At 38.6% G+C, this 15,984-nt stretch overlaps 2 protein-coding genes across 4 annotated transcripts in view; one reads left to right on the top strand and one right to left on the bottom strand.

Annotated features, from left to right (window-relative positions):
* The window catches only part of POLK (DNA polymerase kappa), a 92,403-nt gene extending 89,918 nt beyond the window's left edge, over nucleotides 1–2,485 (bottom strand). The window contains exon 1 of one of the 2 annotated variants that reach the window (XM_030926801.1): nucleotides 2,328–2,485. The gene's annotated coding sequence lies outside the window, so the exon portion shown is untranslated. Of the gene's footprint in view, nucleotides 1–2,277; nucleotides 2,307–2,327 lie in introns of those variants that run through there. The other variant, XM_030926803.1, reaches the window with a different exon arrangement.
* Nucleotides 2,486–2,567: 82 nt separating this feature from the next.
* The window catches only part of CERT1 (ceramide transporter 1), a 146,405-nt gene continuing 132,988 nt past the window's right edge, over nucleotides 2,568–15,984 (top strand). For both annotated transcript variants that reach the window (XM_010352831.2, XM_010352834.2), the window contains exons 1-2: nucleotides 2,568–3,129; nucleotides 8,121–8,255. In XM_010352831.2, coding sequence (XP_010351133.1) covers nucleotides 3,034–3,129; nucleotides 8,121–8,255 — 231 coding nt within the window. In that variant the 5' untranslated portion in view covers nucleotides 2,568–3,033. The remainder of the gene's footprint in view (nucleotides 3,130–8,120; nucleotides 8,256–15,984) is intronic.

A 15,984-nucleotide genomic window follows, 5' to 3' on the forward strand; every position in this document is an offset into this window, starting at 1 on the left:
TATTGTCAGAATACCTAGACAGTAAAATGCTAGAAAACAATGACTACAGAAGTGGTTTATATCTTACTTTTATAGTATCTTAGTCAGATGATCATACAGCAAGATCTTAATAAAGATCTTAAACAGGGATAAACTATATTTTCATAAGCTATCACCATAGCAACATGTATGCTCTATAAAAATATTTTTTCAACCTATTTGACTAAGAAGAAAAGGATTTGAAATTATAGAAGTGAAACAATAAAAGGGTTAGAAAAAAACAAGAAGCAAAACACGTTTACAAAGTAACTATCATGAGGATTCTACTGATACATAAGATATGACCACACTGCTTTATATAGTATGCCTTTAAAATATTAATAAAATAATTTCTCAATCTAACAGGAAAAGCGACTCAAAAGCTAAGCAAAATAAAAACGAAAGAAAGAACATGTGTACATGCCAAGAGTGGGCACTAATACTGTTCATCAGTGTACTGTACTGTGTGATTTTTAGACTAAAAGGTTTTTCAATGTTATAGTGAAGCCTATGAAATACTAACTACCCTAACAAGTTTTTATCCCATAAACCAAACAGATACGAGTAAAAGATAAAGGAATATATTTTCAATTTCATTGAATAGTAAGAATATTTCTCCTTGAAACATTCCTAGCCTGGCTCTCATTTGTACAACAGGAAACAGAATAAAAAGGGTGGCCTACACACCCTTTGAAATTCCATTTCTGAAATCACTGTCTTATTCTCGAATATTAGAACTTTTTGTGGGATCTGACATATTCTCAAGTAGCTGTGAAGTGCATTAAGGTATCAATGAGTACCCCCATCTACCTCTTCCCTCCCACTTTTCCAAAAATACAGCTGTCTTTGGAAACTTAAATGGTAGAAATCAACAGATAAAGAAGTCTTAGACAGATATGCTAAGTCACCTTAAGGATCAAAGCTGCAGAATAAGACATGGCAGTATGAGCATAATACAATAATAATTGACATTAGTAAAAGAATTCATCAATATAAATGGAGTGTGGGTGGTCAGAAAAAGAAGTAAAAGAAAACAAGATACATATTGGCAATGCCTACTTAAATATCCACTGCCACGATAGAGATAACCTAGCTTCATGCTACCAACCATTTAGAATCGTAATTAATCCCCCATGGAGGAAGAAAAAAATTTGAGACTGGGATATGGGAAAAGGTCATCATACCTAGATTTGAAACCAGGATATAAAGAGCTGGAATTACAGGCACCCGCCACCCTACTTGGCTAATTTTTGTATTTTTAGTAAAGACGGGGTTTCACCTTGTTGGCCAGGCTGGTCTCAAACTCCTGGCCTCAGGTGATCCGCCCAACTCAGCCTCCCAAAGTGCTGGGATTACAGGCGTGAGCCACCGCACTCGACCAGCGTTTTCCCTTAGACTCGAAATTTCGCTCCTATCGTCCCATCCTTGTACTAAGAAAGTATTCTTTCTAAGGTTTAATAACAAATTTTACTCTTGGCAATTATCAGGAACTCGACTATATTAAAATAGCTAACGAGAGGAAATTACTGAAGCTACAAAGTCAAAGGTCTCATCATCAAAGTTATCCTTGACAACTGACAAGAGCTGTTAGATCTTCTTTTGGTCTTTCTGCTAATTCAACCCTAGTCTTAAAAATAGCCACCTATTGCCTAATACCCTGTATACACAAAACCATTGCACTTCGGTATTTCTAATACGAGAAAGTTTATATATATCTAAACTTTCCTATCTTTGAGGGGCAGGCATGGTTAACGTGGTTCTCAGTAAGATATTCATTTACAACTAAGAGAAAATCCCAGGCTATCATCTGACATTCTTGGTTTACTTAAAAAACCTTTCTAACGTTATTCATTCTCTGACAACCTCAAAATTACTTTCCACAAAGAAAACTCTAGAAATCTAAAAATGCGAAGTGCGTGCTTGTCAGAAGGTACTAAGGAAATTCTTCCTTTAAACGTCAAATGTGAATTCTAACTTCTAATGGGTAAGACCCTCGAGATTTACAGCGGTGGTCTGGTGGAAAGAAAACCCCCTTGGCACTAGGAGCTCACAAAACCCCATCCAGTGGTTGAGGCGGAAGCGGCTATGCGCTCCCGGGCTTTCGACAAGCCGCCCTGGAACGCAGGCCCGTCATCTTCAGCAGAAAGCTCTCTCACGTTCTGGCCCGCAAGCCCGGAGGGTTCGTCCCAAACACACAAGGCAAGGATAGAAGCGAGGCCAAGGGGCAGGTCACGCAACTGTCAAACGAAGCCCACCCACCGACTGACAAGTCCCCAAGGCGACAAGCGATCCCCGCGCGGGATACTCACCCGTTACCTCAGGATCGCGACTACAACTCCCAGAAGGCTGGGCGAGCGACGAACCAACGCCCTTCCCAGAATGCAGCACAGCGGCATCCCTATCCCGCCCTCTCCTTACTGCGCTCCTCCTACTTTTCTACCTCTCGTCATCCGGGAGAGCCGGGGGTAGGGTGCGGGAGGAGGATCCCGCACGCTCGGCGTGTCGCGTCAGACGCCGGGAGGGGACCGGGCCGGGGAGTAGGAGGGGAGAATGGGAGGACGAAGGGGAGGGGAAAGGACAGGGGAGGGGAGGGAAAATAGTGGGCCAGGCAGCAAGATGGCGGCGGTAGCGGAGGTGTGAGTGGACTCGGGTCTCAGCGGCCGCATTTTCTCTTCCCTTCTTCTCCCTTTTCCTTCATTATTTGAAATTGGCATCGAGGGGGCTAAGTTCAGGTGGCAGCACCGGGCGCAACGCAGGGGTCCCGGAGACGGCGGCGGCGGCCGACGGCTGGAAGGGTAGGCTTCCTTCATCGCTCGTCCTCCTTCCCCGCTCCGCTCGGTGTCAGGCGCGGCGGCGGCGCGGCGAGCGGACTTCGTCCCTCCTCCTGCTCCCCCCACACCGGAGCTGGCACTGTTCGCTTCGCCATTCCCCGACCCTTCACCCCGAGGACTGGGCGCCTCCTCCGGCGCAGTTGAGGGAGCGGGGGCCGGTCTCCTGCTCGGCTGTCGCGCCTCCATGTCGGATAATCAGAGCTGGAACTCGTCGGGCTCGGAGGAGGATCCAGAGACGGAGTCTGGGCCGCCTGTGGAGCGCTGCGGGGTCCTCAGTAAGGTGAGCAACCAGTGGTGCCAGGGGACCCCTGGCCGGACTCACCTGCCGCGAGGCAATTGGCTGAGGCGGTGGGGTGGGGCTGGCGGGAGGCGCGGAACGTGCCGGGGTGCTAGGCTGAATACTGCTGCAGCGACTAGGGATGAGGCGGGGGCATATAGGGGGCCTGTTCTTGCTGCCCGAGGGCTCGTAGGGGGCAGCCGAGGACCAGGGAAAGGGTGTATCAACCCGGGATCCAATTTGGGAGACCAGATGCGTGCCGTGACTTGGGACCTAGGACGGCAGCTGTCCCGGGTGTAAGGAATCCGGGTTGGGCTTCAGGGGTGTCCGAACGACTGGGCACGGGAGCGGTTCAAGTCGGACCTCTTAAAAGAGGCTGGTCTGTCTGAGGATGCCAAGCCGAGTAGGTTGGTAGGCACTGCGGACGCAACTGTTTCGACAGAAGCCGGAGCGACTCGGCTTGGTGTTGAAATTTGAGGTGTTGAACTCGCCAGGTTAAATGTAGTGAGACAGATGAATGTAGAGGACTTTCTCCCTCACCCTATACCGTAGTTCAGGATAGAGATATTGAATCGGCACGTGATGGGTACAGGAAATATTCATAGTAACTTGGAACATGTGGAAAGGAGACTGATCTTTAGTCCAGGAAGAAGAGCATTATTTAATAATAAACTCTTTTTGCGGTAAGGGGTCCAGGGTAAGGAAAATATGTTTTACCTTTATATATTTTTTAAAATCCGTGTATCAAAATTTTAGGAAAGCAGCCATTATAGAACTGCAGATGGGTGATCTCTTGATATTACATGGTTGGGATTTTTTTTTTTTTTTAAGTTTTTGCTATAAGAAGATTCACACAGCCTTTTTGACTTCTCTCCCCCTTCCTGTTAAACTTTTTTAGAAATGGCTGGAGCTAGCAGTTAACTTGGAGAGGGGGAGCTGGGCCAGTCCCTCAACAAGCTGGTCATAAGATACTATGTCATGTGCAGCTACTGGCTATTAAGAAATCACCCTGTTTCCAGTATTCATACTTTGGCACATCACTTGGACATTATTTGTGGAATTGTTTAATATAATGCTTTTGTAATGTCTGTAGAAAGCTAGTGAGAAGGGGACCAGGAAAGGCATGAGTAGTCAGAACTAAGGATTGCAAGTGTTGACTTTTATTTGTATAGCAGAAAAATTAGTTGTATATTGATGCTGTGATCATTCTTGAAATTTCAGTGCAAGGTTTTGCATTGAAACCTTCATGCAACGAGAAGCTCCTCAGGATTTCTTTACATTAAATGTATCCTATAATTTAGGAATCCCTATTGAACACATTGTGTAGCAGGTATACATTTTCATTTGGTAATAGGAAGTGGGTTACTTGCTTCTCAGTGATTTTGATAGTTTCATCACTGCTTATAAGATGGGAAGCTGACTGCCATATTAGTATTGTGATGTGTTGAGTATTTTACAAAACAAATTGTAATTTTGACCCACTGATAATTAGTTTTTTGGGGGTTGGGGGAATGGAGTGACTGGGGGAAAAAGTCACCAGTGCTCTGAGTTTTACTTTATGTGGAGTGGGTATACTATAGATCAAAAAATGGAATACCAATCTCGATATTTAAATGCATACAAATGCATTTGATCACCTCTATGGAAAGTGAATAACTTAAATTTTGACTGTTGCTTCTTATGTAGAATGAATAGGAATAAAGCTTTTGGTATTCTTGCTAATAGCTATGAAGGAAATTTTCCTGAGATTTACCAATTTATGGTTATATACAGTGTTTTCTGGAAACTTTGTAATCAAGGGTATTCTAAATTGAATATATATACTCATACTGAGTATGGTACATGTTTTTAAATGTAAATTATATATTTTGAGTTCTTCATATTCACCTGGTAATTTAAACAAGGGTCAGAACTTGGCTTTTGTTCTTTTCCTTCCATTGAGTAATATAAATAAGTCCTGGTACCATTTGTTTTCTTTGTCCCCCAAAATGGGGTGGATTTGGAATGGGCTTGGGTAAATTTATATTAGAAATATACCAGTTCAAAAGGCATTTTTCCATATGGTAATCTGAAATATACGGAAATACCTATGAAGCATATTTCTTATGAATCACTTAAGTGTATAGATTCCAAAAATACTTGATAGGCAATAATTCTATCTGGTTATAACAAGTATCGTGATGGATCATGGTGGGGAAAAGATGCATGCCTTAGTGTAGGACTTGAGAGCAACTAAGCCTGGATAAAATAATCTCATTCAATTTCAGAATTACCTCCATCCTTCATGGTTTACCTTCTGTTTTTGCACACACCAAACCGTTTGAAATTCTATCCATCCTTAAGAGTCCAAGTCAAATACTGTCCTTTCCGTAAAGCCTTTTCGTATTTTGCCATCATTCAAGACCTCCTTCACTTGAATTCCCATAGCATTTTGTTTTTTTCTAAATATATATTTTTTTCTCTTGTGTTTGTGTTTGCTGGCCTGTTGGCCACAGTAATATTCAATTCTGCAGTGTCTAGCATATTGCCTTGTCTGTATTTGTTAAATGGGGAAGAGTGAGGGAACATTATGAGAGCAGAGAAAAGACAAAAAACTTGTCTTCCAAGTGTCATAATAACAGCTAACAGCTTACTGAGAAGAGGGTCCTGAAGCTGATATAGTTTGTTCAGCCTCTTACAAGAACATAATATTGTTATGGATACATAATTGCTGGGACCCCTTTTCTAATATTGAAAGAGTTCTAGTGAGAAATGCTGAAGATTAAGCTTTATTAACCATGTATAACTCTTCCTCAGATTCAGAAAATACTATGTCCAGGCACTGTTCTAAGTCTATTCTTGTTTAAACTTAACTCTGAGAGACAGAGTTTGACAGAGAAAAGAACACAGAGTAAGTAACTTGACCACTGTCACAAAGTTTAGCCTTATGAAGTGTGGTAATTATAAATGAGGTAGGATTAATCCATGGTGGGTCTTGAATGCCCTAAACAATTTGTATGACAGTCAGTGGGAAGTTGTCCATGTAAGTTTTGGAGCTGGAGACTCAATAAGATCAACATGTAAGAAAAGTAGACAAACATGCTTAGTAAGTAAATAAGCTTGTGTAAATTATGAACAACACAGAAGATACTAGCGAAAAGATTAAGTCCTGTAAAGAATACAGGAACTGGGTAATTTGATTGGAATAGTTGAAAATGAGAAGAGGCGGCAAATTTAAGGGTTTACTATGAAGGAAAGATAAGCAGGTTTTGGTGATGGGCTATAAATATTGAGAAGGAACACTTAGGAGTATCTCTGTGACTATGCTAGGCATTTTCATTATTTTATTCAGCCATCAATCAACAGGCAAAGAAACTGAAGCTTACAAAAGTAACTTGTCAAAACTCTTCACGTGAGTTGTACAGTAGTTGAGCCTGTTTAATCCTGTATACACTAATCTGTTTGTATATCAAATACACAAACTCTGAGCAGAAGTAGCAGTCCCCCCCCCAAGGAAATAGGAAAAAAGGAAGGAAGTACACCTTATAGAGAGAAGTAAATTCAGTTTTGTTGGTAACTATCATTTATTTCAAGCCTGTGTCTAAGTGGTGGTACATCACAAGCTGTTAGAAATAAGGAAGTGGGTGATTAGGAGCCACTAGAATGAGTTAAATAGTCAGCTTGGATGAGTTCTCAGGGGTTGTAATGATGGGGCTTAGAAAAATTAAGAACTGGCTAGGGATGGTGGCTCACCTGTAGTCCCAGCACTTTGGGAGACCAAGGAAGACAGATCACTTGAGCCCAGGAGTTTGAGACCAGCCTTGGCACCACAGTGAAACTTCATCACTACAAAAAGTTAGCCAGACGTGGGGCACGAACCTGTAGTCTTGATGACTTGGGAGGAGGAGGCAGGAGGATTGAGCCCGGGAGGTTGCAGTGAGCTGAGATGGTGCCACTGCACTCCATCCTGAGTGACAGAGTGAGACCCTGTCTCAAAAAAATACAAAATAAAAGAAAATTTAAGAACTGAATAAATCTCAAAAATGCTTAATTAGAGAATAGAAAAAGATTTCTCAGTGGATATAGAGCCTGAGCCAATGCAGTATATTTTGGCAATCCATTTTTAATAAGTTTTTGGAATTGGCAGATAGTTTTGAGATTTTTCTATACTTAAAACCCCAGAGCATAGATAAAAACATGCAAAAATAAGTATTCCTGTAAAGGTTACATTTCTGCCTTTTCCAGTTTATTGTGATCTTCACTGTGCAGCAAGACTTTAGCAACACAGAAACTCTTTTAAGGTATTGAAGGCAATCCAATATGTTTTTGAAAACCAATTTTATTTTTGTTTTATTACTCTTGAGTTTGAAAAATATATGTTCAGAGAAACTTGGAAAAAGAATTGGCCATTTTAAATATTATTCCGTTCTGTAGAGGAGAAGTTAAAGTTGATGCCAGCTTACTAAAGATTATTATTTTTATTTTGATGTAGTTATGACCATTATAAATTTTCATATGGGAATAACAACAAAAGTAGAGTTTAGCAATAATTGACTTTATACTTCCATTGATTTAGAAGGCTTCATGCAGTCTTTGGTGTCAGAAAATGAGAGACTCCATACCTAACTGAACATACTTCTCTGTTGAATGTGTTAATTATGACAAGGACTAAAATAAATATCACAAAGGTACTTAGGAGAGGATGAAAGCACACAAAGAACAAACAATAATTTTAACCAAAATCTGGCTTTTGTTTTATTCTTCAAATGTTAGAAGAAAATGGTATGTTTTGTTTCTTACCAGTTTATTTATAATATTGTAAAAATTACTGAAAATCATTATGCAATCTAGAAAATCTCAACTTTTCACTCTCTGTAATCATTTTACTGAAAAGAATTAAGTTGGACTTTTCACGTTTTGTTTTAAAATTACATTGCTGTTTTAAAAAGTCTGGATTTCTAAAATACTTCTCTTTTTTGTTTTCTTCTCCCTTCCCTTCCCCTTCCCACTCCCAGTGGACAAACTACATTCATGGGTGGCAGGATCGTTGGGTAGTTTTGAAAAATAATGCTCTGAGTTACTACAAATCTGAAGACGAAACAGAGTATGGCTGCAGGGGATCCATCTGTCTCAGCAAGGCTGTCATCACAGTAAGTTCCTTTCCTTCTTCATTTAACAAATATTTACTGAGTGTCAGCCACATACCAGGAACTGTTCTACATGTTCAGGATACATCTGTGAATAAGATAAAGATCCTTGCCCTTGTAGAATATACATTCTAATACTTTTTTCCATAAAGTTATTTTACTGTGCTTTTTGCTACATGTTGTTATTTTGCATAGACAGGTAGTTTTTATCTAGTGGGTATATCAAAGTGGTTTAAGGACTTCAGGAAAAAAAAATGTTTGAAGCCTTTTTATTTGTTGAGGCTGGGACAGTTACTTTGTAGGTTACTGAAAATTTAAAAATAATACATCTTGTAGGTAACGTTCTAAAATTTTAACTTAAAAAATATAAACTTTTTAACATTGAGCTAATGCCATCTCTTTGTGGAGTTGAGAGAAGCTGTTCTTACAATCCTCACACATGATTTGCTGTTTGCAGTTTTGATATCTCTAACGTGGAACAAAAGTCTAAAGATAACTTTTGAAAAACCCTAAGTATAGACTCCTTCTAACTTTATGATTTCCCCTTATATTTTGCAGTTATGTCCCTTTTATCTAATTCAACACCTTTTGAAAGAATAACTCACCTTTGTTGAGTCATTCTACTTAGTTTACATTTTGTTGTTCTTTTTTTGTTTTTTTTTTGTTTTGTTTTTGAGATAGTCTTGCATTGTCACCCAGGCTGGAGTGCAGTTCCATGATCTTAGCTCACTGCAACCTTGACCTCCCAGGTTCAAACAATTCTTCTGCCTCAGCCTCCCAAGTAGCTGTGTCTATAGCTGCGTGCCACCACGCCTGGCTAATTTTTGTAATTTTAGTAGAAATGGGGTTTCACTGTGTTGGCCAGGCTGGTCTCAAACTCCTGATCTCAAGTGATCCACCCACCTCAGCCTCCCAAAGTGGTGGGATTACAGGCGTGAGCCACTGCGCCCGGCCTATTTAGTTTATATTTAACTTATTATATAGAAACAACTGTTCCTTTTTGCACTCATAGTCATTAGACATAAATAATGTTTAAGATATGTAAGAACTATAACAAGTAAATGAGCATAAACAGGTTTGGGAACAACCAACTGACTTGTTAAGCTTGTAACCCAACTAGTTACAAATGCCTGATTATACAAAAAATAACATACTAGTTAAGAATGGTCAGCATGCCATGGGCAAAAAAAAAAAAAAAAAAAAAAAGTGTTGGCTAAGGCCAGAGAGTTATTTTAGATAGAGGTCAGTTAAGGGAGCTATTGTAGTTAAAATCTGAAAATGGGTATGTTAAAACAAAAATACAGATTTTACTAACTCACTCAAAGAGAAGTCACATTTTGTGATAGAATTTATATGGCTTACAAAAGTTAAAGAGTATATATATATATGTAATACTTCAGATTTCTCTTAATATCTAATCCTAACTTAGCACACGTTTGTTACGCAGTTAGGGAAAATCTTACAGTATTTTTACATTATTTTTTATACATTATTTCCCCGCTTGTATATTCAAAGTTTGAAAACAAAAGTTTAGAATTGAATATCAAATTAGAGAAACACAGAAGAAGTGTTTGGAAGTGTTGATAATGAAACCATTACTGTCTATTCTTAGCGACAATTTTTAGGAAATAACTTTAACATAAAGGCTCAGTATTTATTGTGACTGGTATGTGGTACATTGTAATGTGTTTAGAAATTGTATCTAGTTTAATATTTTGAGTGTTTTTCTTCTGAGATAGATCATTATTCATGTCAGGGGACAGAATAGTGGATTGAAATGTACCTTGCAATCTTGAAGTGTTTTTCCTTGATCCTCCACTCCCCTTCTTTTGCGTATTATTGGATGTTTATTAGTTTCAATGCTTAAGTGTTTGAAAGCAGTATAATGATTGATGTAAAAATGGGGAGGAATTAAATTTTATCTTTATTGTTCCCTAAGTAGTAGTATTCCTGCTAGTTTCTGTGGATTTAGATATAGTTGTTCTGTCTTGAATTATGGACTATAATAATATTGCCTGGCTTATTTGGAGAAAAGAAAATTTTAAATAAACATTTACATCCATCTCAGGAAGAAAACTGTTACTTTATTGTAAATGATTTTTGTTATAGCTATATGTACATGCATAACTTTCATTGTGGTACATAGTGAAAGACATGAGTAGGAATGTGGAACAATTTGAATTCTTTGAAGGAGAGATAATAGAAATAAAAGTAAAAAGATGAATGAGGCAGCAAAATCTGTGTGGTAGTCTTAGATACAATGAAACAGATGATAGGAAAAAACACAAGCATTTATATTATTGAACTTGAACTTTCCTTGCCCTGTGGATTCACAGACTCCGTGTTACATATTTAAAGGAAATTGAAAATATAACTGAATTCAGTGAACTCAGGATGAAGTTTACAAATTAGAGTGTGTACTTTAGTTAAATAAATGAACGTAATAGTAATATTCCTCATTAAATACTAATAGGCATCTCTTGGCATTTTTTTCCCTTAAATATGGGCTATTGCCTATATCACTTCATGTCGGAATACAAAGAATATAAATGTTTAATTGTTTATATGGCACCCTTATGAAATTCATAGTATTCACATACGGAGAAATCTGGGCTTGAAGAGTTGATGTGACTTTACTATAACCATTCATTACTATATTATTTGTTGGTGGATCTTGAGCCCTGAGGCCACATTTCTTGATAGAGCCTAATCCATTTTAAGCATCTAGCATCTGAGCCCACATTTCTTGATAGAGCCTAATCCATTTTAAGTTCATTCTTAGTTTAATGATTAAATCACTCTTATAAAAACAATGTTCTTTAGTTGTGTGATAATAAAGTGAGTGAAATAATTTCAAGGAAGAAAATATGTCTTGAGAGAATTTATTCCTTAATGTGAAAGAATTGACAGTAAGTAGGTGAGAGGAAAAATAGTATTCCCTTACTTTATGTAAAAAGAGCTATTTGTATGTAGAATAAGTGTTTGTAGAAAGACAGTTGAATTCTTCAGTTATAGCTTGATACTTAGAAGACCCAGCCCCTGCTACAAAATTTGTCACATAGTAGATATTCTGAATATGTTAGTTGTAATTGTTTCAGTTAAAAGCAAATGTTTATGGAACATTTACACTGTTTACTTTTTAAATTCTATTTTTTAAATAAAGTGCACATGATAAAAATTATAATTCATGGCATTAAAAAGTTTAAGAAGTACATGCTGCTTTTTAGTCTTGCACTCAAGGGACAACCCAACTTAAATTTCTGGTCATCCTTTCAGAAAATGTGTGAGCCTATACAAGGATTTGTTTATATCTTTCATAAATATTTACACAAATGGTATTATATTAAGCCTTTCATTCTGCACCTTGTTTTAATATATCTTACACATTAACTGTTACATTCTGTTGAATCGTATGGATATATTTATTTGCCTGGTCCTTGTTTTTGCACACTTAAATCATGCCTAATTTTTATTACAGTCATTATTGAAACAAATATGTACTTTAAAATTTGTTTTTAGTTATTGTCAAATACTCCTTCAAAACAGTACCACTCCTCACTCCTACCAGTAGTGAATGAGTGCCTCTGTTTCTCCCTACCCGCAAGTATTGAGGAATTTGGGTGTTGGCAAATGTTAAAGTATTTGTCAAACTGCTACATTAAAATGGTATCTTATTATTTTAAATTGCACTGTTTATCCATGAGGTTGAGTAACTTAATAATTTATAGCCATTTTTATTTCTTTTTCCTTTTCCAGTTGCTTATGTACTTTTTTTGGTTTTTCTTTCCTTGTTGGCTTGTGGAAACTCTTCATATGGTAATTAGCCATTTGGCACATTTGTTGCAAATATTTTCCCCCACATTGTCACTTGTCTGTTTCTTCTTTGCTTGTTTTATAGTCTATATTAGGCCCTAGAGAAATCTTAGATTTTTACATACTCTTATTGGCATCTTTTATTATGGCTTCTGTATTTACTTGTTTAGATAGGTGTTTCTCTGTCAAAGACTCTATATAAATGTAGATATATTTTCATCTAAAATTTATACTTGAATTTTGATTCCTGTGAAAGTTATTTTAGTTTAAGGAGTGATATTGATGTTTTTAATTTTTTTCCACATGACTAATTATGTATCTGGGTAGCATTAATTAAATAACTCATCTTTTTCCAAGTGGTTTGAAACACCACTTTCATCATATGTTACGGTCCCATGTTTATTTAAGGTTGTTTCTGGACTCTCTTTTGGGCATTTGGCTGGTCCTCCTCCTTATCCTCTGTTTAAAATTATATTGTGAGTATTTCTTCAACCAGTTCCTTAAACTGCTAATGATCCATTGGTGAAGATAAAAGTAATTTATTTGCAGTTACTAAAATTAAAACAGGTAGAGATTTTTGGTATAATATCTTCAGATAGAATTGGTTTTCCTAAGTTTTGTAGTTTCATGTCTCACCTTAGACATCTGCCTTTGTATACCTGATATCTTGTTGAACTTCTCAAATCACCAAATGAGTAGGATTCCTATTATTCTTATCATAGGTTGGTTTTAGGGAAATTTTCCAGTTTTATGTTTTAATATTTTTAGAAGGAAAACTGAAAGGTAATGAAAATGTTACTGTTGGATTAAAAAAAAATTAAATCCAAATAGTGATTAGGTAAGTTGGTGGGGTGGGGGGTTGCCACAAGAGTGGAGGTTGAAAGATCTTGGAAAAATTAAATAAACTGATGGAACCCCATCTCTACATCAAAAAATACACAAATCAACTTGGCGTGGTGGTACACACCTGTAGTCTTAGCTACTTAGGAGGCTGAGGTGGGAGGATCAGTTACTTCAGCCTCGCAGTTGGAGCCAAGGTGATGCCACTGCCCTGCAGCCTGGGAGACAGAGTGAGACCCTGTCTCAAAAAAAATACCTAAAAAACAAAAACCAGACAATGGAGATACAAAAGCAAGGGAAGGAAGTGTTCAAAATTGAAGAGAACCACAAAAATAAACATAAATTTTGAAAGTGCCAGATAGCAGTCAGATCTAAAAGGTTTTTGAATGTGGAATTGTAAAATGAGAAATTACATTATGGAAATGAAGTTCAGCAAATTAGATATCACCAAAGATGATTAGTGCTGTAAGTAGTCATTATAAGATCTCCAAATTAGTGAGAAATCCAAGAAGTTGGCCTTTTCTCAAGTGTGCAGTTTTACTATATTGAACTGTATTAATGAGAACTAAAGGAAAGAGAGGAAGGTATGCAGCAAATAAAAGCACTAGATAAGAAACTAGTTGTTAATTCTCATTGGAGGGGCATTTGTCAGTGAATTTTTAAAGAAGTGAGACTCTCAATCTGCTAAGATTTATGCTTTAAGGAACTCATAATTTATCTGTTTAGCAGTTCATTTGAAAACAATATATTCCATCTTTCAATAACATGTGATTCAGATAATGTAACTCAAATAGCATGAAGTAGAAAGTACTTAAAATATTTAGTAAGAGGTCTTGGAAGAAGAAAAACATGAAAAAGGGCACCTGTTGAAATTTGGGGCTTAGAATGTAGAAATAACTTACAGAAAATTGTATCATTTAAATTAGGTAATTATAAAATGTATTCATTTGCTAGGGTTGCCATAAGAAAGTACCACAAACTGGGTGACTTAAACAACAGAAATGTATTGTTTCACAGTTCCAGAGGCTGGAAATAGGATCAAGGTGTGGGCAGGGTTGGTTCCTTCTCTTGGCGGTGAGGGAGAAGCTGTTTCATGAGTTTCTCCTTAGATTTGGTGGTTTACTGACAATCTTTGGTACTCCATGGCTTGTGGATGCATCACTCCAATCTCTGCCTGCATGTACACATGGCATTCTTTCTATGTATTTGTCTTTTCCCAGATTTCCCCTATTTATCAGGACACCAGTCATATTGGATTAGGGGCCCAACCTACTCCACTGTTATCTCATTCTAACTAATTAAATCCACAATGCTGCTATTTTCAAACAAGGTCACATTCAGAGTTACTGGGAGATAAGACTTGAACATATAATATGATTTTGAGGGGGGCACAGTTCAACCCATAACACAAAGTACCTGTTAACTCAAGAACCCAAGTCTTCAGATTCCCATCTGTTATTTTATGACATCACTGGGCATAAGAAAATTGTATATGTGGTACATTTTATTTTGTGTAGGGGTTGCAGGAACATGACTGTTAAATATTTATAAAGCAACTCTTAATTCCAAAGTGTTTAGAACATCATGCATGGGCTATGAAGTCAAATCTGGGTTCAGACCTTAACTGTGTGTATTAGTGCATTCTCTTACTGCTATGAAGAAATACCTGAGACTGGATAATTTATAAAGAAAAGAGATTTAATTGACTCACAGTTCTTCGTGGCTGGGGAGGCCTCAGGAAACTTACAATCATGGCAGAAGGCACTTCTTCACAGGGCGGCAGGTGACAGAATGTGAACCAGGCAAAGGGGGACAAGCTCTTTATAAAACCATCACTCTCATGATTCAATTACCTCATAACAGGTCCCTCCCACAACACATGGGGATTATGCGAACTACAATTCAAGATGAGATTTGGGTGGGGAAACAGCCAAACTGTATCATTCTGCCACTGGCCCCTCCCACATCTCATGTCATCACATTTCAAAACACAGTCATGCCTTTCCAGCAGTCCCCCAAAGTCTCAGCTCATTCCAGCATTAACCCAAAAGTCCAAATCCAAAGTCTCATCTGAGACAAGGCAAGTCCCCTCCACCTGTGAACCTGTGAAATTAAAAGCAAATTAGTTCCTTCTTAGATGCATTGGGGGTACAGGCAGTGGGTAAATACACCCATTCCAAATGGGAGACATTGGCAGGCAGCCAAATCTTAAAGCTCCAAAATGAGCTCCTTTGACTCCATGTCTTACATTCAGGTCACACTTATGCAAGAGGTGGCTCCCACCGCCTTGGGCAGCTCCGTCCCTGTGGCTTTGCAGAGTACAAGCCCCCTTCCTGGCTGCTTTCACAGGCTGGCATTGAGTGTCTGCAGCTTTTCCAGGTGCACAGTGCAAGTTATCAGTGGATCTACCATTCTGGGATCTGGAAGAAGGTGGCCCTCTTCTCACAGCTCTACTAGGTATTGCCTCAGTGAAGATTGTGTGGGGGGAGGCTTCAACCCCACATTTCCCTTCTGTACTGCCCTAGCAGAGGTTCTCCATGAGGGCACCACTCCTGCAGCAAACTAATGCCTGGACATCCAGGTGTTTCCATAAATCCTCTGAAATCTAGGCCGAGGTTCCTAAACCTCAATTCTTGACTTCTTTACACTCACAGGCCCAACACCATGGGAAAGCCGCCAAGGCTTGGGGCTGGCACCCTCTGAAGCAATGGCCTGAACTGTTCTCACAGTAGCCTTGACCCCTTTTAGCCACACCTGGAGCTGAAGCAGCTGGGATACAGGGCACCATGTGCCAAGAATGCACGAAGCAGCAAGGCCCTGGGCCCAGCCCAGGAAACCCATTTTTCCCTCCTAGACCTCCAGGTATTTGATGGGAGGGGCTGCCATGAAGGTCTCTGACATGCCCTGGAGACATTTTCCCCATTGTCTTGATGATAACATTTGGCTCCTTGTTACTTATGCAAATTTTTGCAGTAGCCTTGAATTTCTCCCCAAAAAATGCGTCCTTCTTTTCTGTCACATCAACAGGCTGCAGATTTTCCAAACTTTTATGCTCTGCTTCATCTTGACTGCTTTGCCA

Source organism: Rhinopithecus roxellana, chromosome 3 (genome assembly GCF_007565055.1).
Source record: "Rhinopithecus roxellana isolate Shanxi Qingling chromosome 3, ASM756505v1, whole genome shotgun sequence".
NCBI classification, from domain to species: domain Eukaryota; kingdom Metazoa; phylum Chordata; class Mammalia; order Primates; family Cercopithecidae; genus Rhinopithecus; species Rhinopithecus roxellana.